Genomic DNA, 25,684 nt, shown 5'->3' with positions numbered 1-25,684 from the left:
CAAACAAATAAACATATATAGAGGTGCTTTGGGGAGGGGAAGGAGGTAAGGCGGGGGGGGATGGGGAGGGGGAGGAGGAGGAGAGGAAGGAAGGGGCTCAGTCTGGGAAGGCCTCCTGGAGGAGGTTAGCTCTCAGTAGGGCTTTGAAGGGATGAATATTATTGTATGATATATAAAGTATATATTCTCATGTAATAATAAGCCCGTGCCAGGCCTCTCCGTCGCCCCAACAGGAGCAAGTTTGGTGCGGTGCGATGGGGCTCTCCTCCCTGCCCGCAGACGGCTTTCCCTGACCATGGCAAGCACTTCATAAATACCATTATCAACAAGGGCTAGGGAGCAGTATGCATTCCAACTTTCCCAGCAATTCCCCACCTGGGAAGAACTTGGGTTTCTCCTGGCCTCTGCAATTCCCCCTGCTTGTGGAGGCTTCCCCATATGGGGATCAAGTGGCCATGGTTTCCATGCAGGTTCCCTTAGGCTTCCAGTGGGTCAAGTGAAAGATGTGGCAGGTGAGGATGAGACAGAAGCAGCATTCAGCCATCACCTCCAAATATCCAAAACTTAGTGAGGGCATCGTATCTGGGACATCACGTCTATGAGCTCCTCGAGGGCAGGAATAATGTCTCTGCACACAGTAGGTGTTCCGTAAGGACCGCTGATTGACTGCTAAGCTATCCACCAAGTCTCTGCTCTCTGGACTCCAAATGTCAGTGATGGCAGCCCTGAGCAGGCCCTTCCTCCTGAGCAGCAAAACGTAACCAATGACACTATGTCACCACGCTGAACTTCGTAATTCCGAATTTTCCATCATCATCATCATCATCAATCGTATTTATTGAGCACTTACTATGTGCAGAGCACTGTACTAAGCGCTTGGGAAGTCCAAATTGGCAACATATAGAGACAGTCCCTACCCAACAGTGGGCTCACAGTCTAAAAGGGGGAGACGGAGAACAAAACCAAACATACTAACAAAAGAAAATAAATAGAATAGATATGTACAAATAAAATAAATAAATAAATAGAGTAGGAAGAGGCTGCTGGGAGATTGGGCAGGAAGAGGATGCTGGGAGTTTCATTCATTCATTCGATTGTATTTACTGAGCACGTATTGTGTGCAGAGCACTGGACTAAGCGCTTGGGAAGTACAAATTGGCAACATATAGAGATGGTCCCTACCCAACAGTGGGCTCAGAGGATGTTGGGAGATTGGGCAAGGAAAGGATGGTGGGAGATTCATTCATTCATTCATTCAAATGTATTTATTGAGCACTTATTGTGTGCAGAGCACTGTGCTAAGTGCTTGGAAAGTACAAACTGGCAACATATAGAGACAGTCCCTACCCAACAATGGGCTCAGAGGATGCTGGGAGATTGGGCAAGGAAAGGATGGTGGGAGAATGGGCAGGAAGAGGATGCAGTGGTTCAGAAGCACCACGTCAGATGAATGGCTTCCCCCAGGATTCAGGGAAAGCTGCATCGATGTTCCCTCCACTCTCGCCACACAGGCCACTCGATCCAGGAACGTCACAGTCACCGGCACGGCTACGAAGAAACCTTTCAGAAAGGCCTTTGCGGACCTTCTTCCAAAGCCTTGAGCCTGGGCCATATCCCCCGCCTTGGCCCTCGCAGCCCGGCCGCACATAGTAAGCGCTTAATAAATGCCATCATTATTATTATTATTATTATTATTATTGGCACAATCGGGGCGGTAACTTGGGGGAACTAGAGATCCAGGTTTGAATGTGGACTCGACAACCAGCCCACTATGTGAGTTTGGGCTAGTCATTTTTTAATAGCATTTATTAAGCCTTACTATGTGCAAAGCACTGTTCTAAGCGCTGGGGAGGTTACAAGGTGATCAGGTTGTCCCACGGGGGGCTCACAGCCTTCATCCCCATTTTACAGATGAGGGAACTGAGGCACAGAGAAGTACATTGACTTGCCCAAAGTCACACAGCTGACAAGGGGCGGAACCGAGATTTGAACCCATGATCTCTGACTCCAAAGCCCGGGCTCTTTCCATTGAGCCACGCTGCTTCTCTAATTATAATAATAATAATGATGGCATTTATTAAGCACTTACTATGTGCAAAGCACTGTTCTAAGCGCTAGGGAGGTTACAAGGCGACCAGGTTGTTTCACGTGGGGCTCACAGTCTTCATCCCCATTATACAGATGAGGGAACTGAGGCCCAGAGAAGTGAAGTGACTTGCCCAAAGTCACACAGCTGACAATTGGCGGAGCCGGGATTTGAACCCATGACCTCTGACTCCAAAGCCCGGGCTCTTTCCATTGAGCCACACTGCTTCTCTAATTATCTTTATTTACCACAGTGTTTGACACATAACAAAGGCTTAATAATAATTAAGCGCTTTCTAAGTGCCAGGCACTGTACTAAGCACTGCGATGGATACAAACAAATTGGGTTGGACACAGGCCCTTGTCCCCCGTGGGGCTCACAGTCTCCATCCCCATTTTCCAGATGAGGTAACTGAGGCCCAGAGAAGTGAAATGACTTGCCCAAGGCCACACAGCAGACAGGTGGCGGAGCCAGGATTTGAACCCATGACCTTCTGACGCCCAGGCCCAGGCTCTAGTCACTAGGCCACACTGCTTCTCATCCCGCAATTAGCAGTGTTATCATTGTTATTAACAAAATAGCACAGCGCTTTTACAGTGCTCTGCACACAGTAAGCGCCCAATAAATACAATTGATTGATTAAAAGCGCAGTCATTGGAGTCGCCGGACCTGGGTTCTAAACCTGCCTCCGTCGCTCGTCTGCGGTGTGACCTTGAGTAAGTCCATTCACTTCCCTGTGCCTCAGTTTCCTCATCTGTAAAATTGGGATTCAACAAGCGCTCAGTACAGTGCTCTGCACACAGTAAGTGCTCAATAAATAGAGAAGCAGAGTGGCTCAGTGGAAAGAGCCCAGGCTTTGGAGTCAGAGTTCATGGGTTCAAATCCCGGCTCCGCCAATTGTCAGCTGTGTGATTTTGGGCCAGTCACTTCACTTCTCTGGACCTCAGTGACCTCACCTCTCAAATGGGGATGAAGACAGTGAGCCCCACGTGGGACAACCTGATCACCTTGCAACCTTCCCAGCGCTTAGAACAGTGCTTTGCACATAGTAAGCGCTTAACAAATACCATCATTAGTATTCTCTAGGCCTCAGTGACCTCATCTGTCAAATGGGGATGAAGACAGTGAGCCCCACGTGGGACAACCTGATCACCTTTTAACCTCCCCAGCGCTTAGAACAGTGCTTTGCACATAGTAAGAGCTTAATAGATGCCATCATTATTATTATGATGATGATTAGAGCAGTGTTTGTCCCAGAGGCGGAGGTGAGCAGGTAGCAGGGTGTGGGTCATACTGAACCCCCCTCTTTCCTCTCCCCCGCCCTCCCTCCTTCCCCTCCCCACAGCCCCTGTATATATGTTTGTACAGGTTTATTACTCTATTTATTTTACTTGTCCATATTTACTATTCTATTTATTTTGTTAATGATGTGCATCTAGCTTTACTTTAGAGAAGCAGCGTGGCTCAGTGGAAAGAGCCCGGGCTTTGGAGTCCGAGGTCATGGGTTCAAATCCCAGCTCCGCCAATTGTCAGCTGTGTGACTTTGGGCCAGTCACCTCACTTCTCTGGGCCTTAGTTCCCTCTTCTGTAAAATGGGGATTAAGACTGTGAGCCCTCTGTGGGACAACCTGATCACCTTGTCACCTCCCCAGCGCTTAGAGCACTGCTTTGCACATAGTAAGCACTTAATAAATGCCATTATTATTATTATTATTACTTCTATTTATCCTGATGACTTCAATCAATCAATCAATCAATTGTATTTATTGAGTGCTTACTGTGTGCAGAGCACTGTACTAAGCGCTTGGGAAGTCCAAGTTGGCAACATATAGAGACAGTCCCGACCCAACAGTGGGCTCACAGTCTATAAGGGGGAGACAGAGAACAAAACCAAACATATTAACAAAATAAAATGGACTAGATATGTAAAGTAAAATAAATAAATAGAGTAATAAATATGTACAAACATATATAATTACAGGTGCTGTGGGGAAGGGAAGGAGGTAAGAAGGGGGGGTGGAGAGGGGGATGAGGGGCAATAATAATAACGATAATGATGGCATTTATTAAGCGCTTACTATGTGCAAAGCACTGTTCTAAGCGCTGGGGAGGTTACAAGGCGATCAGGTTGTCCCCCGGGGGGCTCACGGTCTTCATCCCCATTTTCCAGATGAGGGAACTGAGGCCCAGAGAAGTGAAGTGACCTGCCCAAAGTCACACAGCTGACAAGTACATATTTATTACTCTATTTATTTATTTATTTATTTTACTTGTACCTATCTATCCTATTTATTTTATTTTGTTAGTATGTTTGGTTCTGTTCTCCGTCTCCCCCTTTTAGACCGTGAGCCCACTGTTGGGTAGGGATTGTCTCTCTATGTTGCCAACTTGGACTTCCCAGGCGCTTAGTCCAGTGCTGTGCACATAGTAAGCGCTCAATAAATACGATTGAGGATGATGATGATGAAGTGGCGCGCTTAGTACAGTGCTCTGCACACAGTAATAATAATGATAATGATGATGGCATTTGTTGACACCTGTGCACATGTTTTGTTTTGTCGTCTGTCTCCCCCTTCCAGACTGGGAGCCCGTTGTTGGGTAGGGACCGTCTCTATACGTTGCCCCTTTGTGCTATCCCTAGCGCTTAGCCCAGTGCTCTGCACACAGGAAGCGCTCAGTAAATGGGATTGATTGGATGACTGAGTGAAGGGCTGGTCCTCGGCGCCCCCCGCGGCCCGCAGGCCGTTGGTCCGTTCCCCCCGGTCCCCCCCCCCCGCGGTCGGGGCCAGTTGGTGCGGCCCGCGGGGGGGCGGGGCCCGGGCGCCGCGTCCGCGTTGCCATGGCGACGGCCCGCCGCCGGGACCGGGGACCGGACGCTGGGCTCCTTCGGCCCGGCCCGGCCCGGCCCGCAGTCACTGAGTGAGTGGACAACCACCTCCCGTCTCCCCCATCCTCCCCATCCTCCATCCCCCCATCCTCCATCCCCCACACACACCCTCGTCCCCCATCCCCCATCCCCCAACCCTCCATCCCCATCCCCCACCCCCCCAGCATCCATCCCCCCATCCTCCATCCCCCACCCCCCTTCCCCCAGCCTCCATCCCCCACCACCCTCATCCCCCATTCCCACATCCTCCATCCCCCCCCAGCCTCCATCCCACCATCCTCCATCCTCCCATCCCCCATCCCCCATCCCCCACCCCCCCAGCATCCATTCCCCCATCCTCCATCCTCCATCCCCCATCCCCCCATCTTCCATCCCCCATCCCCCCACACCCTCATCCCCCACCCCCCCCCCAGCCTCCATCCCACCATCCTCCATCCCCCCATCCTCCATCCCCCACCCCCCCCCCAGCCTCCATCCCACCATCCTCCATCCTCCCATCCCCCCATCCTCCATCCCCCATCCCCCCCCACCCATCCCCCATTCCCCCATCCCCCATCCTCCATCTTCCATCCCCTATCCCCCGACACTCTCATCCCCCACCCCCCAATCCCCCCATCCCCCATTCCCCCATCCTCCATCCTCCCACCCCCATCCTCCATCCCCCATCCCCCCACCCCATCCCCCATCCTCCATCCTCCCATCCTCCATCCCCCATCTTCCATCCCCTATCCCCCCACACTCTCATCCCCCATTCCCCATTCCCCCATTCCCCCATTCCCCCATCCTCAACCCCCCCATCCCCCATCCTCCATCCTCCCATCCCATCCTCCATCCCCCATCCCCACTCCCCCATCCTCCATCCTCCATCCCCCCCAAACCCTCATCCCCCATTCCCCCCTCCTCTGTCCCCATTCCCCATCCTCCCATCCCATCCTCCATTTTAGACTGTGAGCCCACTGTTGGGTAGGGACTGTCTCTATATGTTGCCAATTTGTACTTCCCAAGCGCTTAGTGCAGTGCTCTGCACATAGTAAGCGCTCAATAAATACGATTGATGATGATCCTCCATCCCATATACATTTTTAGACTGTGAGCCCACTGTTGGGTAGGGACTGTCTCTATATGTTGCCAATTTGTACTTCCCAAGCGCTTAGTACAGTGCTCTGCACATAGTAAGCGCTCAATAAATACGATTGATGATGATGATATACATTTGTACATATTTATTACTCTATGCATTTATTTATTTATTTTACTTGTGCATATCTATTCTATAGATTTTATTGTGTTAATATGTTTGGTTTTGTTCTCTGCCTCCCCCTTCTAGACTGTGAGCCCACTGTTGGGTAGGGACTGTCTCTATATGTTGCCAACTTGTGCTTCCCAAGCGCTTAGTCCAGTGCTCTGCACACAGTAAGCGCTCAATAAATACGATTGATTGATTGATCCTCCATCCCCCATCCTCCATCCCCCCCACACCCTCATCCCCCATTCCCCCATCCTCCGTCCCCCATCATCATCATCAATCGTATTTATTGAGCGCTTACTGTGTGCAGAGCACTGTACTAAACTCTTGGGAAGTCCAAGTTGGCAACATATAGAGGCAGTCCCTACACAACAGTGGGCTCACAGTCTAAAAGGGGGAGACAGACAGCAAAACCAAACATACTAACAAAATAAAATAAATAGAATAGATAGGTACAAGTAAAATAAATAAATAAATAAATAGAGGAATAAATCTGTACAAACATCTATACCTATATACAGGTGCTGTGGGGAAGGGAAGGAGGTAAGATGGGGTCAACTGTGAGCCCACTGTTGGGTAGGGACCGTCTCTATATGTTGCCAATTTGTACTTCCCAAGCGCTTAGTACAGTGCTCTGCACATAGTAAGCCCTCAATAAATACGATTGATGATGAAGATGGGGGGGATGGAGAGGGGGACGAGGGGGAGAGGAAGGAAGGGGCTCAGTCTGGGAAGGCCTCCTGGAGGAGGTGAGCTCTCAGTAGGGCCTACTATCCCCATCCCGTATCCCCCACGCCCTTATCCCCCATTCCCCCATCTCCCATCCCCTATCCCCCCTACACCCTTATCCCCCATTCCCTCATTCCCGCATCCCCCATCCCCCACCCCCCCAGCCTCCACCCCCCCATCTTCCATCCCCTATCCCCCATTCCCCCATCCTCCATCCTCCTATCCCCCCATCCTCCCATCCTCCCATCCTCCATCCCCCATCCTCCCATCCTCCATCCCCCCATCCTCCCATCCCTCATCCCCCACCCTCCCATTCCCCCATCCTCCATCCTCCATTCCCCCCACACCCTCATCCCCCATTCCTCCATCCTCCGTCCCCCATCCCCTACCCCCATCCCCCCCACGCCCTTATCCCCCATTCCCCCATCTCCCATCCCCTATCCCCTCTACCCCCCTTATCCCCTATTCCCTCATTCCCGCATCCTCCATCCCCCATCCCCATCCCCCACCCCCCCAGCCTCCACCCCCCCCCATCTTCCATCCCCTATCCTCCATTCCCCCATCCTCCATCCTCCTATCCCCCATCCTCCCATCCTCCCATCCTCCATCCCCATCCTCCCATCCTCCATCCCCCCATCCTCGCATCCCTCATCCCCTCATCCCCCAACCTCCCATTCCCCATCCTTCATCCTCCATTCCCCCCACACCCTCATCCCCCATTCCCCCCATCCCCCATTCCCCCCATCCCCCATCCCCCACCCCCATCCCCCCCACGCCCTTATCCCCCCATTCCCCCATCTCCCATCTCCTATCCCCCAACACCCTTATCCCCCATTCCCTCATTCCCGCATCCTCCATCCCCCATCCCCATTCCCCACCCCCCAGCCTCCACCCCCCCATCTTCCACCCCCTATCCCCCATTCCCCCATCCTCCATCCTCCTATCCCCCCATCCTCCCATCCTCCATCCCCATCCTCCCATCCTCCATCCCCCCATCCTCCCATCCCTCATCCCCCCACCCCTCCATCCCCCCATTTTCCATCCCCCATCCCCCCCACACTCCCACCCCCCCATTCTCCATCCTCCCCCCCCATCCCCTCCCTCCCACCCCAGGTTATCTAGACGAGGGCCTGAGCCAATCCCAGCTGCAAACCGACCCCCACCCTGGGCCAATTCTCTGCCCCCCACCCCCATACTGCTAATAATAATTGTGATATAATAACAGTAATAATAATGATGGCATTTATTAAGCGCTTACTATGTGCAAAGCACTGTTCTAAGCCCTGGGGAGGTTACAAGGTGATCAGGTTGGCCCCCGGGGGGCTCACAGTCTTCATCCCCATTCTACAGATGAGGGAACTGAGGCCCAGAGAAGTGAAGTGACCTGCCCGAAGTCCCACAGCTGACAATCGGCGGAGCCGGGATTTGAACCCTTGACCTCTGACTCCAAAGCCCGTGATATCTAAGTGCATCATCATCATCAACCGTATTTATTGAGCGCTTACTGTGTGCAGAGCACTGTACTAAGCGCTTGGGAAGTACAAGTTGGCAACATACAGAGACAGTCCCTACCCAACAGTGGGCTCGCAGTCTAAAAGGGGGACATATTACGTGCCAGGCACTGTACTAAGCGCTGGGGTGGATCCAAGCCAATCGGGCCGGACCCAGTCCCTGTCTCACGTGGGGCTCACAGTCTCCACCCCCATTTTGCAGATGAGGAAACTGAGGCCCAGAGAAGTGCAGTGACTTGCCCAAGGTCACACAGCAGACAGGTGGTGGAGTCAGGATTAGAACCCATGACCTTCGGACTCCCAAGCCCGGGCTCCATCCCCCATGCCACGCAGTTTGTTTTTATTTTTTGATGTCTGTCTCTCCTCTTCTACGTCTGCGAGCCCGCAGTGGGTAGGGATTGTCTCTATTTGTTGCTGAATTGTACTTCCCAAGCGCTCAGTACAGTGCCCTGCACACAGTAAGCGCTCCGCAAAGACGATTGAATGACTGAATGCTCTCATCCATTCCCACCTTTCCTCCTTATCAATGAATACTATTTATTGGGCACCTACTGTGTGCAGAGCACTGCTCTAAGCGCTTATTTTTGCATCCGTACTGGGCCTGGGAATCAGAAGGACCTGGGTTCTAATCCCGACTCCACTACTTGTCTGCTGTGGGACCTTGGGTGAGTCACTTCCCTTCTCTGGGCCTCAGTTCCCTCATCTGCAAAATGGGGATGGAGACTGAGGGCCCCACGCAGGACAGGGGCTGGGTCCAACCCAATTGGCTTGTATCCACCCCAGCGCTTAGTACAGTGCCTGGCACATAGTAAGCGCTTAACAAGTACAACACCTGTATATATGTTTGTACGTATTTATTACTCTATTTTTTTATTTGTACATATTTATTCTATTTTATTTTGTTAATATGTTTTTTTCTGTTGTCTGTCTCCCCCTTCTAGACTGTGAGCCCGCTGTTGGGTAGGGACTGTCTCTATAATAATAATAATAATAATGGCATTTATTAAGCGCTTACTATGTGCAAAGCACTGTTCTAAGCACTGGGAAGGTTACAAGGTGATCAGGTTGTCCCACGTGGGGCTCACAGTCTTAACCCCCATTTTACAGATGAGGTAACTGAGGCACAGAGAAGTGAAGGGACTTGCCCAAAGTCACACAGCTGACAATTGGCGGAGTCGGGATTTGAACCCATGACCTCTGACTCCAAAGCCCGGGCTCTTTCCACTGAGCCACGCTGCTTCTCTGCATCATTTATTTATCTCTACTCTATTTATTCATTTATTTATTTTACTTGTACATATCTATTCTATTTATTTTATTTTGTTAGTATGTTTGGTTTTGTTCTCTGTCTCCCCCTTCTAGACTGTGAGCCCACTGTTGGGTAGGGACCATCTCTATATGCTGCCAACTTGGACTTCCCAAGCGCTTAGTACAGTGCTCTGCACACAGTAAGTGCTCAATAAATACAATTGAATGAATGAAAGTATCATAATTATTACTAGTAATAATGTTGGCATTGTTAAGCGCTTACCATGTGCAAAGCACTTGACAAATTTGACAAATGAGGGAACTGAGGTTCAGAGAAGTTAAGTGACTTGCCCAAGGTCACACAGCAGACATGTGGCGGAGTCGGGATTCAAACCTACGATCTCTGACTCCAAAGCCCGGGCTCTTTCCACTGAGCCACGCTGCTTAGTTGTATTTACTGAGCACCTATTGTGTACAGTGGAAAGAGCCCGGGATTTGGAGTCAGAGGTCATGGGTTCAAATCCCGCTCCGCCACTTACCAGCTGTGTGACTTTGGGCAAGTCACTCAACTTCTCTGTGCCTCAGTTACCTCATCTGTATAATGGGGATTAAGACTGTGAGCCCCACGTGGGACAACCTGATCACCTTGTAACCTCCCCAGCGCTTAGAACAGTGCTTTGCACATAGTAAGCGCTTAATAAATGTCATTATTATTATTATTATTATTATTATTATTACAGTGGAAAGAGCTCGGGCTTTGGAGTCAGAGGTCGTGGGTTCAAATCCCCGCTCTGCCAATTGTCAGCTGCGTGACTTTAGGCAAGTCACTTCACTTCTCTGGGCCTCAGTGACCTCATCTGTAAAATGGGGATTAAGACTGAGCCCCAACGTGGGACACCCTGATCACCATGTAACCTCCCCAGCGCTTAGAACAGTGCTTTGCACATAGTAAGTGCTTAATAAATGCCGTTATTATTATTATTATTATTACAGAGCACTGTACCAAACTCTTCTACAGAGAAGCAGCATGGCTCAGTGGAAAGAGCCCGGGCTTGGGAGTCAGAGGTCGTGGGTTCTAATCCCGGCTCCGCCGCTTGTCAGCTGTGTGACTTTCGGCAAGTCACATCACTTCTCTGGGCCTCAGTTACCTCATCTGTAAAATGGGGATAAAGACTGTGAGCCCCACAAGGGACAACCTGATCACCTTGTAACCTCCCCAGTGCTTAGAACAGTGCTTTGCACATAGTAAGTGCTTAATAAATGCCATTTAAAAAAAGGCAGGAATGGTAAACCGCTTCCGGATTTTTCCCAAGAAAACTCTCTGGATCCAGCTTGGCTCAGTGGAAAGAGCCTGGGCTTGGGAGTCAGAGGTCATGGGTTCTAATCCTGGCTCTGCTGCTTGTCAGCTGTGTGACTTTGGGCAAGTCACTTCACTTCTCTGGGCCTCGGTGACCTCATCTGTAAAATGGGGATTAAGACTGTGAGCCCCCCGCGGGACAACCTGATCACCTTGTATCCTCCCCAGCGCTTAGAACAGTGCTTTGCACATAGTAAGTGCTTAACAAATACCAAGATTATTGTTATTATCTGTAAAATGGGGATTAAGGCTGTGAGCCCCACGTGGGACAACCTGATCACCTTGTATCCTCCCAGCGCTTAGAACAGTGCTTTGCACAAGTAAGCGCTTAACAAATACCAAGATCATCATCACCATCATCAATCGTATTTATTGAGCGCTTACTATGTGCAGAGCACTGGACTAAGATCATTATTATTATCTGTAAAATGGGGATTAAGACTGTGAGCCCCACGTGGGACAACCTGATGACCTTGTATCCTCCCCAACGCTTAGAACTGTGCTTTGCATATAGTAAACACTTAACAAATACCAAGATTATTATTATTATCTGTAAAATGGGGATTAAGCCAGTGAGCCCCACGTGGGACAACCTGATCACCTTGTATCCTTCCCAGCGCTTAGAACAGTGCTTGGCACATAGTAAGCGCTTAATAAATACCAAGATTATTATTATTATCCGTGAAATGAGGATTAAGACTGTGAGCCCCACGTGGGACAACCTGATCACCTTGTATCCTCCCCAGCGCTTAGAACAGTGCTTTGCACCTAGGAAGCACTTAACAAATACCAAGATTATTATTATTATCTGTAAAATGGGGATTAAGCCAGTGAGCCCCACGTGGGGCAACCTGATCACCTTGTATCCTTCCCAGCGCTTAGAACAGTGCTTGGCACATAGTAAGCGCTTAACAAATACCAAGATTATTATTATTATCTGTAAAATGGGGATTAAGACAGTGAGCCCCACGTGGGACAACCTGATCACCTTGTATCCTCCCCAGCGCTTAGAACAGTGCTTGGCACATAGTAAGCGCTTAGCAAACACCAAGATTATTATTATCTGTAAAATGGGGATTAATCCAGTGAGCCCCACGTGGGACAACCTGATCACCTTGTATCCTTCCCAGCGCTTAGAACAGTGCTTTGCACATAGTAAGTGCTTAACAAATGCCATTATTATTATTATTATTATTATTATTATTATTATCCACTACAAGAACGATGGCAGATGGAGAGCGGGGCGTTTGGGGAGAGATGTGTTTGTGGTGTCGCTATGAGTCGGAGACGACTCGACAGCATAAGACAAAGATACATCCTCGTCTTACACCCTTAACTAATAAGAAACCAGTACGTTTCTCCATAATCTGCTTTTATTTTAGCCTCCTCTTCATCATACAGGTTCCATATTAATGCAGTTAAATGGTCCGGCATGTCCACTTTCCTTAATGTGTTCCAAAGTTTCTCGCAATCGACGCCATCAAAGGCCTTACTATAATCAGTAAAGGGCATGCTGACTTCCTTTTGATATTCTTGATATATTCTTGATATTCTTGATACACTTGATAGAGAAGCAGCGTGGCTCAGTGGAAAGAGCCCGGGCTTTGGAGTCAGAGGTCATGGGTTCAAATCCCGGCTCCGCCACTTCTCAGCCGTGTGACTTTGGGCAAGTCACTTCACTTCTCTTTTAGACTGTGAGCCCACTGTTGGGTAGGGACTGTCTCTATATGTTGCCAACTTGTACTTCCCAAGCGCTTAGTCCAGTGCTCTGCACACAGTAAGCGCTCAGTAAATGCAATTGATTGATTCTCTGGGCCTCAGTTCCCTCATCTGTAAAATGGGGATGAAGACTGTGAGCCCCACGTGGGACAACCCGATCACCTTGTATCCCCCCAGTGCTTAGAACAGTGCTTGGCCCATAGTAAGTGCTTAATCAATCAATCAATCATATTTATTGAGCGCTCACTGTGTGCAGAGCACTGTACTAAGCACTTGGGAAGTACAAGTTGGCAACATATAGAGACATATAGAGACAGTCCCCTTTTAGACTGTGAGCCCACTGTTGGGTAGGGACCGTCTCTATAGGTTGCCAACTTGTACTTCCCAAGCGCTTAGTACAGTGCTCTGCACACAGTAAGCGCTCAATAAATATGATTGATGATGATGATGATGATGATGAGTCCCTACCCAGCAGTGGGCTCACAGTCTAAGAGGGGGAGACAGAGAACAAAACCAAACAGACTAACAAAATAAAATGAATAGAATAGATATGTACAAGTAAAATAAATAAATAAATAGAGTAATAAATATGTACAAACATATATACAGGTGTACACGTATATATATATATACATATATATGCCATCATCATTTTTATTATTATTATTCTCTTGTGCTTGCAATTATCCAGCGGACAGCAGTAATAATATCTCGCATCCCCCGTCCTTTCCGGAATCCCGCTTGAAATATGTACATATATATGCCATCATCATTTTTATTATTATTATTCTCTTGTCTTGCAATTATCCAGCAGACGTCAGTAATAATATCTCGTATACATATATATATACATCTATATGCCACCATCATTTTTATTATTATTATTCTCTTGTCCTTGCAATTATCCAGCAGACGTCAGTAATAATATCTCATATACATATATATATATATATACATATATATGCCATCATCATTTTTATTATTATTATTCTCTTGTCCTTGCAATTATCCAGCGGACGTCAGTAAGAATATCTCATATACATATATATATATATATACATATATATGCCATCATCATTTTTATTATTATTATTCTCTTGTCCTTGCAATTATCCAGCGGACGTCAGTAATAATATCTCATATACATATATATATATATATATATATATACATATATATGCCATCATCATTTTTATTATTATTATTCTCTTGTCCTTGCAATTATCCAGCGGACAGCAGTAATAATATCTCGCCTCCCTCGTCCTTTCCGGAATCCCGCTTGAATGTTCCCTGTCAGTCTCCGTTCGACGCCGGATAACCTCGCTGGCGTGTGAGACCAAGGAAACCGTACGATAATTTTCCCGTTTTGTCGTCTCTCCTTTCTTCGGGATTGGAACGGAAACTGTTCTTTCCCAACCAGATGGCCTTTGAGTGGTTAGCCGGACCTGTTGACATCACTTGGTAAGGATTTTAACCGATTCCACTCCAACTTCCTGAGACGCCTCGGTAGGAAGCCTATCAAATCCAAGGGCCTTAATTTTAGACTGTGAGCCCACTGTTGGGTAGGGACTGTCTCTATGTGTTGCCAATTTGTACTTCCCAAGCGCTTAGTACAGTGCTCTGCACATAGTAAGCGCTCAATAAATACGATTGATTGATTGATTAATTTTGCCGAGGGAGTGTAAAGCTGCTCTAACTTCAATTTCCATGATGAGTAGCCCTCATTCAAAAAGAACTTCTTCCTCATCACCATCATCAATCGTATTTATTGAGCGCTCACTATGTGCAGAGCACTGGACTAAGCGCTTGGGAAGTACAAATTGGCAACATATAGGGACAGTCATCATCATCATCATCAATCGTATTGATTGAGCGCTTACTATGTGCAGAGCACTGGACTAAGCGCTTGGGAAGTACAAGTTGGCAACATCTAGAGACAGTCATCATCATCATCATCAATCGTATTTATTGAGCGCTCACTATGTGCAGAGCACTGGACTAAGCGCTTGGGAAGTACAAATTGGCAACATATAGAGACAGTCATCATCATCATCATCAATCGTATTGATTGAGCGCTTACTATGTGCAGAGCACTGGACTAAGCGCTTGGGAAGTACAAGTTGGCAACATCTAGAGACAGTCCCGACCCAACAGTGGGCTCACAGTCTAAAAGGGGGAGACAGAGAACAAAACCAAACATACTAACAAAATAAAATAAATAGAATAGATATGTACAAGCAAAATAAATAAATAGAGTAATAAATATATACAGGTCACACAGCTGACAATTGGCGGAGTTGGGATTCAAACCCATGACCTCTGACTCCAAAGCCCGGGCTCTTTCCACTGAGCCACGCTGCTGCTCATGGTTGGAGAGTGGTTGAAGACGGCTGTCAGGGAGGAAAGAAGGGCGGCAGTGCGGCTCAGTGGAAAGAGCCCGGGCTTGGGAGTCAGAGGTCGTGGGTTCTAATCCTGGCTCCGCCACTTGTCAGCTGTGTGACTTTGGGCAAGTCACTTCACTTCTCTGTGCCTCAGTTCCCTCATCTGTAAAATGGAGATTAAGACTGTGAGCCCCCCGTGGGACAGCCTGATCACCTTGTAACCTCCCCAACGCTTAGAACGGTGCTTTGCACATAGTAAGCGCTTAATAAATGCCATCATTATTATTAAGGAAGGGGGCAAGTGTTTTAGTAATTTGCAAAGGGGCGTTGGACGGTCCGTGCTGGGTCACTGGGGGACAGTCAGGGATGGAGAGGGGAGAGTCGGGGGGGTGAGATAATAATAATAATAATGGTATTTAATCAATCAATCAATCAATCATATTTATTGAGCGTTTACTGTGTGCAGAGCACTGTACTAAGCGCTTGGGAAGTACAAGTCGGCAACATATAGAGACAGAGCTCTTACTATGTGCAAAGCACTGTTCTAAGCACTGGGGAGGTTACAAGGTGATCAGGTTGTCCCACAGGGGGCTCACAGTCTTCATCCCCATTTTCCAGATGAGGGAACTGAGGCCCGGAGAAGTGAAGTGACTTGCCCAAAGTCACACAGCTGACAAGGGGTGGAGCCGGGATTTGAACCCACGACCTCTGACTCCAAAGCTGACTTGTACTTCCCGAGCGCTTAGTACAGTGCTGTGCACACAGTGAGCGCTCAATAAATACGATTGATTGATTGATTGATTGACAATCAGGGGTATGGGATGGTCCGTGCTGGGACACTGCAGAGAATACAACAAAGTTTGTAGACGCAAAAGAGAAGCAGCGTGGCTCAGTGGAAAGAGCCCGGGCTTTGGAGTCGGGGGTCATGGGTTCAAATCCCGACTCCACCAACTGTCAGCTGGGTGACTTTGGGCAAGTCATTTCACTTCTCTGGGCCTCGGTTCCCTCATCTGTAAAATGGGGATTAAGACTGTGAGCCCTACGTGGGACAACGTGATCATCTTGTATCCTCCCCAGTGCTTAGAGCAGTGCTTTGCACATAGTAAGCGCTTAACAAATACCATTATTATTATTATTAAAAGGAGATTATGGGCTATTCCCGGTGACTGGGTGGTCTGGGGAACCCACTGGGACTTATTTCCTAGACTTTGCCGGGGGCACAAGCTCATTTATTCATTCATTCACTCAACTGTAATAATAATAATAATAATAATGATGGCATTTGTTAAGCGCTTACTATGTGCAGAGCACTGTTCTAAGCGCTAAGGACTGTTCTAAGCACTGAGCGCTTACTATGTGCAGAGCACTGTACTAAGTGCTTGGGGGATTCAACACAACAATATAACAGACACAGTCCCTGCCCACAACTAGCTTACAGTCTAGACTGGGGGGAGACAGACATGAATAGAAATAAATAAATGACAGAAATGGACATTCATTCAATCGTATTTATTGCGCACTTACTGTGTGCAAAGCACTGTACTAAGCACTGGGACCTAAGTGCTGTGAGGCTGGGAGGGGAGATCATCATCATCATCATTATCAATCGTATTTATTGAGCGCTTACTGTGTGCAGAGCACTGTACTAAGCGCTTGGGAAGTACAAATTGGCAAGAATAAAGGCAGCAAGTCAGGGCGATGCAGAAAGGAGTGGGGGAAGAGGAAAGGGGAGGCTTAGTAATAATGATAATAAAAATAAAAAATAAAATAATGATGGCATTTATTAAGCGCTTGCTATGTGCAAAGCATTGTTCTAAGCGCTGGGGTAGATACAGGGTAATCAAGTTGTCCCACGTGGGGCTCACAGACTTAATCCCCATTTTCCAGATGAGGGAACTGAGGCCCAGAGAAGTGAAGTGACTTGCCCAAAGTCACACAGCTGACAAGTGGCGGAGCCGGGACTTGAACCCATGACCTCTGACTCCAAAGCCCGGGCTCTTTCCACTGAGCCATGCTGCTTCTCTAACAGTAATAATAATAATAATGACGGTATTTGTTAAGCGCTTACTATGTGCAAAGCATGGTTCTAAGCGCTGGGGGGGATACAAGGTGATCAGGTTATCCCACGTGGCGCTCGCAGTTTTATCCCCCATTTCACAGATGAGGTAACTGAGGCACGGAGAAGTTAAGTGACTTGCCCAGAGTCATACATAATGATGGTATATTTTAAGCATTTACTATGTGCCAAGCACTGTTCTAAGTGCTGCGGGAGATACAAGGTCATTAGGTTGACCCACATGGGGCTCACAGTCTTCATCCCCATTTTACAGATGAGGTCACTGAGGCCCAGATTAGTGAAGTGACTTGCTCAAAGCCACACAACTGACAAGGGTCGGAGGTGGGATTAGAACCCACAACCTCTGACTCCCAAGCCCGGACTCTCTTTCCCCTTCCTCCCACCCTGGGTCCTGGAGGCCTGTGTGGGTCAGTTGAGAAGCAGCGTGGCTCAGTGGAAAGAGCCCGGGTTTGGGAGCCAGAGGTCGTGGGTTCTAATCCCGGCTCCGCCACTTGTCAGCTGTGTGACTTTGGGCAAGTCGCTTCACTTCTCTGAGCCTCAGTTCTCTCATCTGTAAAGTGGGGATGAAGACTGTGAGCCCCCTGTGGGACAACCTGATCACCTTGTATTCCCCCCCCACCCCCAGCGCTTAGAACAGTGCTTTGCATGTAGTAAGCTCTTAACAAATGCTATTATTATTATTATTATTATTATTATTATTATTATCATCCATGGCATCTCAACCCTGTCCTCGGCCCTACTGTCAAGGCCCTACTGAGAGCTCACCTCCTCCAGGAGGCCTTCCCAGACTGAGCCCCTTCCTTCCTCTCCCCCTCATCCCCTTCTCCATCCCCCCCATCTTACCACCTTCCCTTCCCCACAGCACCTGTATACATGTATATATGTTTGTACATATTTATTACTCTATTTATTTATTTATCTTACTTGCACATATCTATTCTATTTATTTTATTTTGTTAGTATGTTTGGTTTTGTTCTCTGTCTCCCCCTTCTAGACTGTGAGCCCGCTGTTGGGTAGGGACCGTCTCCATGTGTTGCCGACTTGTACTTCCCAAGCACTTAGTACAGTGCTCTGCACACAGTAAGCGCTCAATAAATACGATTGATTGATTGATTGATTGATTGATTGATTGACCTTCTGGTTCTCGCCCCGTAGGGCCTGATCACCGTCCACGTGCTGCCCAGGCCTGGACCTCGACTCTCCGCCGGCATGGACGTCCTCCAGACCTCCCCACCCCCCGGAGCGGCATTCCCGGATGGTCCCCCCCAGGATCCTGGGCAGCCTGGTGCAGGACTCCGGGCACAGGAAAGCCGTTCCCAATCACCTCCTGGAATCAAGTCAGTGGTCCTTTCTCCCACCCCGGGTCCCCGCCGCCACTCGGGTTCGCTCGCACTCGCATCGTCCGCTCACGACCGGGCCGGGAAGCTGGGACGGAAGGAATGGAGAAATCAATTGGTCAATCAATCAATCGATCGTATTTATTGAGCGCTTACTGTGTGCAGAGCACTTATTACCCATAATAAGTGGGAAGGATCAATTCTAGTCTAGAATTCTAGTCTTTTACACTGTGAGCCCACTGTTGGGTAGGGACCATCTCTCTATGTTGCCAACTTGGACTTCCCAAGCGCTTAGTGCAGTGCTCTGCACACAGTAAGCGCTCCATAAATACGATTGAATGGATGAATGAATGAATTTGTTTTGTTGTCCGTCTCCCCCTTCTAGACCGTGGGCCCATTGTTGGGTAGGGACCGTCTCTCTATTTGCCAACTTGGACTTCCCAAGCGCTTAGTACAGTGCTCTGCACACAGTAAGCGCTCAATAAATACCATTGAATGAGTGAATGAATGAATTTGTTTGGTTGTCCGTCTCCCCCTTCTAGACCGTGGGCCCGTTGTTGGGTAGGGGCCGTCTCTATATGTTGCCGACTTGGACTTCCCAAGCGCTTAGTGCAGTGCTCCGCACACAGTTGGCGCTCAATAAATACGATGGAATGAATGGAAAAGTGAGGATAAGTCCATCAGTCAGCCAATAAGTATTGATTTTATTAATGATGGTTAAGTAGCTATAATTCTATTTATTTTGATGGTATTGAAAATCTGTCTACTGTTTTGTTATGTTGTCTGTCTCCCCCTTTTAGACTGGGAGCCCGTTGTTGGGTAGGGACCGTCTCTGTATGTTGCCGATTTGTACTTCTCAAGTGCTTAGTCCAGTGCTCTGCACACAGTAAGCGCTCAATAAATATGATTGAATGAATGAATGAAAGGTAGGAAGAATCAATCAATCAATCGTATTTATTGAGCGCTTACTGTGTGCAGAGCACTGTACTAAGCGCTTGGGAAGTACAAGTCGGCAACATATAGAGACAGTCCCTACCCAACAGTGGGCTCACAGTCTAGAAGGGGGAGACAGAGAACAAAACCAAACATACTAACAAAATAAAATAAATAGAATAGGTATGTACAAGTAAGATAAATAGAGTAATAAATATGTACAAACATATATACATATATGCAGGTGCTGTGGGGAAGGGAAGGAGGTAAGATGGGGGGATGGAGAGGGGGACGAGGGGGAGAGGAAGGAAGGGGCTCAGTGTGGGAAGGCCTCCTGGAGGAGGTGAGCTCTCAGTAGGGCCTTGAAGGGAGGAAGAGAGCGAGCTTGGCGGATGGGCAGAGGGATTGGGGGCATTCCGGGCCCGGGGGAGGACGTGGGCCGGGGGTCGATGGCGGGACAGGTGAGAACGAGGCCTAACGGTGAGGGGATTAGCGGTGGAGGAGCGGAGGGTGCGGGCTGGGCTGGGGAAGGACAGAAGGGAGGTGAGGGAGGAGGGGGCCAGGGGATGGATGGACAGCCTGGAAGCCCAGGGTGAGGAGTTTCTGCCTGATGCACAGATTGATTGGTAGCTACCGGAGATTTTTGAGGAGGGGACAAACATGCCCAGAGTGTTTCTGGACAAAGCCAATCCGGGCAGCAGCACGAAGTGTGGATTGAAGTGGGGAGAGACACGAGGATGGGAGATCAGAGAGAAGGCTGATGCAGTAGTCCAGATGGGATAGGATGAGAGCTTGAACGAGCAGGGTAGCAGTTGGGATGGAGAGGAAAGGGCGGAGCTTGGCAATGTTGCGGAGCTGAGACCGGCAGGTTTTGGTGACGGCTTGGATGTGAGGGGTGAAGGAGAGAGCGGAGTCGAGGATGACACCAAGGTTGCGGGCTTGGGAGACGGGAAGGATGGTAGTGCCGTCAACAGAGATGGGAAAGTCAGGGAGAGGACAAGGTTTGGGAGGGAAGACAAGGAGCTCAGTCTTCGACATGTTGAGCTTTAGGTGGCGGGCGGACATCCAGATGGAGATGTCCTGAAGGCAGGAGGAGATGCCAGCCTGGAGGGAGGGGGAGAGAGCAGGGGCAGAGATGGAGATCTGGGTGTCATCAGCGGGGAGATGATAGTTGAAGCCGTGGGAGCGAGTGAGGTCGCTGTAAAAGCTGTAAAAATCCTGTAAAAGCTGATGTTTTCCTAAGGGATTTATTTTCAGCCTGGAGGATGGCCTCAATCAATGAATCATATTTATTGAGTGCTTACTGCGTGCAGAGCACTGAACGCATCATTTAGAAGAAGCAATTTAGAGGAGCAGCGAGGCCTAGTGGGTAGAGCCCGGGCCTCGGAGACAGAAGGTCATGGGTTCTAATCCCGGCTCCACCACTTGTCTGCTGTGTGACCTTGGGCGGGTCACCGCAGTGCTCTGTGCTTCCGTTCCCTCAACTGTAAAATGGGGATGGAGACTGTGAGCCCCATGCAGCGTGGCTGAGTGGAAAGAGCCCGGGCTTTGGAGTCAGAGATCATGGGTTCAAATCCCGACTCCTCCACTTGTCTGCTGTGTGACTTTAGGCAAGTCACTTCACTTCTCTGGGCCTCAGTTTCCTCATCTGGGGATTAAGACTGTGAGCTCCATGTGGGACAACCCGATTACCTTGTATCCCCCCAGCGCTTAGAACAGTGCTTGGCACATAGTAAGCGCTTAATTATTATTATTATTATGTGGGACAGGCAATATGTCCAACCTGATTAGTTTGTATCTACCCCAGCGCTTAGAACAGTGTCTGGCACATAGTAAGCACTTAAAAAGTGCCACAATTATTATAAGAATTTGGAAGCTGAAATTTGAGACGCCGTCCGTTTTCTCAAACCCCCTCACTGGAGGCGGTCAAAACTGGAACTCATTACCTGCCCAAATCCATTCATTCATTCAATCGTATTTATTGAACGCTTACTGTGTGCAGAGCACTGTACTAAGTGCTCGACAGAGAGAAGCAGCATGGCTCAGTGGAAAGAGCCCGGGCTTGGGAGTCAGAGGTCATGGGTTCTAATCCCGCCTCCACCGCTCATCAGCTGTGTGACTTTGGGCAAGACACTTAACTTCTCTGTGCCTCAGTTCCTTCATCTGTAAAATGGGGATTAAAACTGTGAGCCCCCCGATGGGACAACTTGATCACCTTGTAACCTCCCCAGTGCTTAGAACAGTGCTTTGCACATAGTAAGTGCTTAATAAATGCCATTATTATTATTAATTAAGCACTTACTGTGTGCAAAGCACTGTTCTAAGCGCTGGGGAGGTTACAGGGTGACCAGGTTGTCCCACGGGGGGCTCACAGTCTTCATCCCCATTTTACAGGTGGGGGAACTGAGGCACAGAGAAGTTAAGCTGGAGAAGCAGCATGGCTCACTGGAAAGAGCCCGGGCTTTGGAGTCAGAGGTCATGGGTTCGAATCCCAGCTCTGCCACATGTCTGCTGTGTGACCTTGGGCAAGTCACTTACCTTCTCTGAGCCTCGGTTACCTTATCTGTAAAATGGGGATTAAGACTGTGAGCCCCACATGAGACAACCTGATCACCTTGTATTCCCCCCCAGCGCTTAGAACAGTGCTTTGCACATAGTAAGTGCTTAATAAATACCATTATTATTATTATTATTAAGTGACTTGCCCAAAGTTACACAGCTGGCAATTGGCAGAGCTGGGATTTGAACCCCTGACCTCGGACTCCAAAGCCCGGGCTCTTTCCACTGAGCCACGCTGATTACCTTGTATCCCCCCCCCACAGCGCTTAGAACAGTGCTTTGCACATAGTAAGCGCTTAACAAATTATTTATTATTATTACAAAACAATTACAAATTATTACAAATTATTTATTTATAATTATTTATAATTATTACAAAACAACAATAAACAGACACGTTCCCAGCCTACGACTAACTTACAGTCCAGAGCGGGACTGTACGGCCAACAAAATGTGCTCGTCATGGACAGGGAGTGTGTGTCTGTTAAGTTGTGCTCTCCCAAGCGCTTAGTACTTTGCACCTTACTGAGCGCTCAATAAATACGGCAGATTGAATTCATTCATTCATTCATTCATTCATTCATTCAATCGTCCAAGCCCGGCCTCTTTCCACTGAGCCACGCTGCTTCTCTGTAGAAGAGTTTAGTATGGTGCTCTGTAATAATAATAATAATAATAATAATAATAATAATAATGACATTATTAAGTGCTTACTAGGTGCAAAGCACTGTTCTAAGCACTGGGGAGGTTACAAGGTGATCAGGTTGTCCCACGTGGGGGCTCAGTCTTAATCCCCATTTTACAGATGAGGGAACTGAGGCCCAGAGAAGTGAAGTGACTTGCCCAAAGTCACCCAGCTGACAATTGGCGGAGCCGGGATTTGAACCCACGACCTCCGACTCCAAAGCCCGGGCTCTTTCCACTGTACACAATAGGTGCTCAGGAAATACGACTAAGCAGCGTGGCTCAGTGGAAAGAGCCCGGGCTTTGGAGTCAGAGGTCAGAGGTTTGAATTCCGACTCCGCCACATGCCTGCTGTGTGACCTCGGGCAAGTCAGTTCACTTCTCTGAGCCTCAGTTCCCTCATTTGTCAAATGGGGATGAAGACTGTGAGCCCCCCGTGGGACAACCTGATCACCATGTATCCCCCCCAGCGCTTAGAACAGTGCTTTGCACATAGTAAGTGCTTAGCAAATGCCAACAGTATTATCATTATTAATAGTTATGATACTTTCATTCATTCAATTGTATTTATTGAGCGCTTACTGTGTGCAGAGCACTGTACTAAGCGCTTGGGAAGTCCAAGTTGGCAACATCTAGAGACGGTCCCTACCCAACAGTGGGCTCCCAGTCTAGAAGGGGGATGAATGCTTCGCAGCCCTGCCGCCTCTCCATCAATCAATCAATCGTATCTATTGAGCGCTCACTGTGTGCAGAGCACTGGACTAATAATAACAACAATAATAATAGTAATAATAATAATAATAATAATAATAATAATAATACTAAGTGCTTGGGAAGTCCAAGTTGGCAACATCTAGAGATGGTCCCTACCCAACAGTGGGCTCACAGGCTAGAAGGGGGATGAATGCCTCGCAGCCCTGCCGCCTCTCCATCAATCAGTCAACCGTATTTATTGAGCGCTCACTGTGTGCAGAGCACTGGACTAATAATAGCAACAATAATAATAGTAATAAAAATAATAATAATAATAATGATAATAGTAATAATAATACTAAGCGATTGGGAAGTCCAAGTTGTCAACATCTAGAGACGGTCCCTACCCAACAGTGGGCTCCCAGTCTAGAAGGGGGATGAATGCCTTGCAGCCCTGCCGCCTCTCCATCAATCAATCAATCGTATTTATTGAGCGCTCACTGTGTGCAGAGCACTGTACTAAGCGCTTGGGAAGTCCAAGTTGGCAACGTATAGAGACGGTCCCTACCCAACAGTGGGCTCCCAGTCTAGAAGGGGGATGAATGCCTCGCAGCCTTGCCGCCTCTCCATCAATCAATCAATCGTATTTATTGAGCGCTCACTGTGTGCAGAGCACTGGACTAATAATAACAACAACAATAATAATAGTAATAATGATTATAGTGATAATAATAATAATAATAATAATAATAATAATAATACTAAACACTTGGGAAGTCCAAGTTGGCAACATCTAGAGACGATCCCTACCCAACAGTGGGCTCACAGTCTAGAAGGGGGATGAATGCCTCGCAGCACTGCCACCTCTCCATCAATCAATCAATCGTATTTATTGAGCGCTCACTGTGTGCGGAGCACTGTACTAAGCGCTTGGGAAGTCCAAGTTGGCAACATCTAGAGACGGTCCCTACCCAACAGTGGGCTCCCAGTCTAGAAGGGGGATGAATGCCTCGCAGCCCTGCCGCCTCTCAATCAATCAATTAATCCATCGTATTTATTGAGCGCTCACTGTGTGCAGAGCACTGGACTAAGCGCTTGGGAAGTCCAAGTTGGCAACATCTAGACACGGTCCCTACCCGACAGTGGGCTCCCAGTCTAGAAGGGGGATGAATGCCTCGCAGCCCTGCTGCCTCTCCATCAATCAATCAATCGTATTTATTGAGCGCTCACTGTGTGCAGAGCACTGGACTAATAATAACAACAACAATAATAATAGTAGTAGTAATAATAATAATGATAATAATAATAATAATGATAATGATAATAATAATACTAAGCGCTTGGGAAGTCCAAGTTGGCAACATCTAGAGACGGTCCCTACCCAACAGTGGGCTCCCAGTCTAGAAGGGGGATGAATGCCTCGCAGCCCTGCCGCCTCTCAATCAATCAATTAATCCATCGTATTTATTGAGCGCTTACTGTGTGCAGAGCACTGGACTAAGCGCTTGGGAAGTCCAAGTTGGCAACATATAGAGACGGTCCCTACCCAACAGTGGGCTCACGGTCTAGAAGGGGGATGAATGCCTCGCAGCCCTACTGCCTCTCAATCAGTCAATCAGTCATATTTATTGAGCGCTCACTGTGTGCAGAGCACTGGACTAATAATAACAACAATAATAATAGTAATAATGATAATAGTAATAATAATAATAATAATAATAATATTACTAAACGCTTGGGAAGTCCAAGTTGGCAACATCTAGAGACGGTCCCTACCCAACAGTGGGCTCACAGTCTAGAAGGGGGATGAGTGCCTCGCAGCCCTGCCGCCTCTCCATCAATCAATCAATCATATTTATTGAGCGCTTACTGTGTGCAGAGCACTGGACTAAGCGCTTGGGAAGTCCAAGTTGGCAACATATAGAGATGGTCCCTACCCAACAGTGGGCTCACGGTCTAGAAGGGGGATGAATGCCTCGCAGCCCTGCCGCCTCTCCATCTATCAATCAATCGTATTTATTGAGTGCTTACTGTGTGCAGAGCACTGTACTACTACTACTACTAATAATAATAATAGTAATAATAATAACAATAATGATAATAATGATAATAATAATACTAAGCACTTGGGAAGTCCAAGTTGGCAACATCTAGAGACGGTCCCTACCCAACAGCGGGCTCACGGTCTAGAAAAAGTGGGCTCACAGTCTAGAAGCCGGCGAACGCTTCCCGTTCA

The 25,684-nt window shown here is 48.2% G+C and overlaps 2 protein-coding genes across 2 annotated transcripts in view; one reads left to right on the top strand and one right to left on the bottom strand.

Moving 5' to 3' along the window:
- Positions 1–445: 445 nt before the first annotated feature.
- LOC119933116 (mitochondrial inner membrane protease subunit 2-like) lies at positions 446–1,613 on the bottom strand. The gene is made up of 3 exons (XM_038752458.1): positions 1,424–1,613; positions 758–810; positions 446–563 (listed from the first exon to the last, which is right to left on the bottom strand). Exons 1-3 carry the CDS (start codon positions 1,610–1,612, stop codon positions 446–448), a joined length of 360 nt encoding a protein of 119 aa, XP_038608386.1. The 5' UTR covers position 1,613.
- A 12,601-nt stretch (positions 1,614–14,214) lies between these two features.
- CFAP221 (cilia and flagella associated protein 221) overlaps positions 14,215–25,684 on the top strand; it is a 164,435-nt gene continuing 152,965 nt past the window's right edge. Inside the window, 3 exon segments of the mRNA XM_038747004.1 lie at positions 14,215–14,244; positions 18,398–18,502; positions 18,504–18,579. Coding sequence (XP_038602932.1) covers positions 18,452–18,502; positions 18,504–18,579 — 127 coding nt within the window. The 5' untranslated portion in view covers positions 14,215–14,244; positions 18,398–18,451.

The sequence above is a fragment of the Tachyglossus aculeatus genome, chromosome 1 (genome assembly GCF_015852505.1).
Source record: "Tachyglossus aculeatus isolate mTacAcu1 chromosome 1, mTacAcu1.pri, whole genome shotgun sequence".
Classification (NCBI taxonomy): domain Eukaryota; kingdom Metazoa; phylum Chordata; class Mammalia; order Monotremata; family Tachyglossidae; genus Tachyglossus; species Tachyglossus aculeatus.
This window is presented reverse-complemented; position numbering and strand designations above follow the sequence as displayed.

Excerpts from the sequence above, each read along its gene's own strand:
- LOC119933116 (XM_038752458.1), bottom strand. The coding sequence starts at position 1,612 with ATGGCCCAGGCTCAAGGCTTTGGAAGAAGGTCCGCAAAGGCCTTTCTG. Across the intron at positions 811-1,423 it reads ACGTGGTGCTTCTGAACCAC|TGGAAAATTCGGAATTACGA; the intron begins TGCATCCTCTTC and ends TGATGATGATGA. Across the intron at positions 564-757 it reads GACATAGTGTCATTGGTTAC|TTTTGGATATTTGGAGGTGA; the intron begins GTTTTGCTGCTC and ends GCCCTCACTAAG.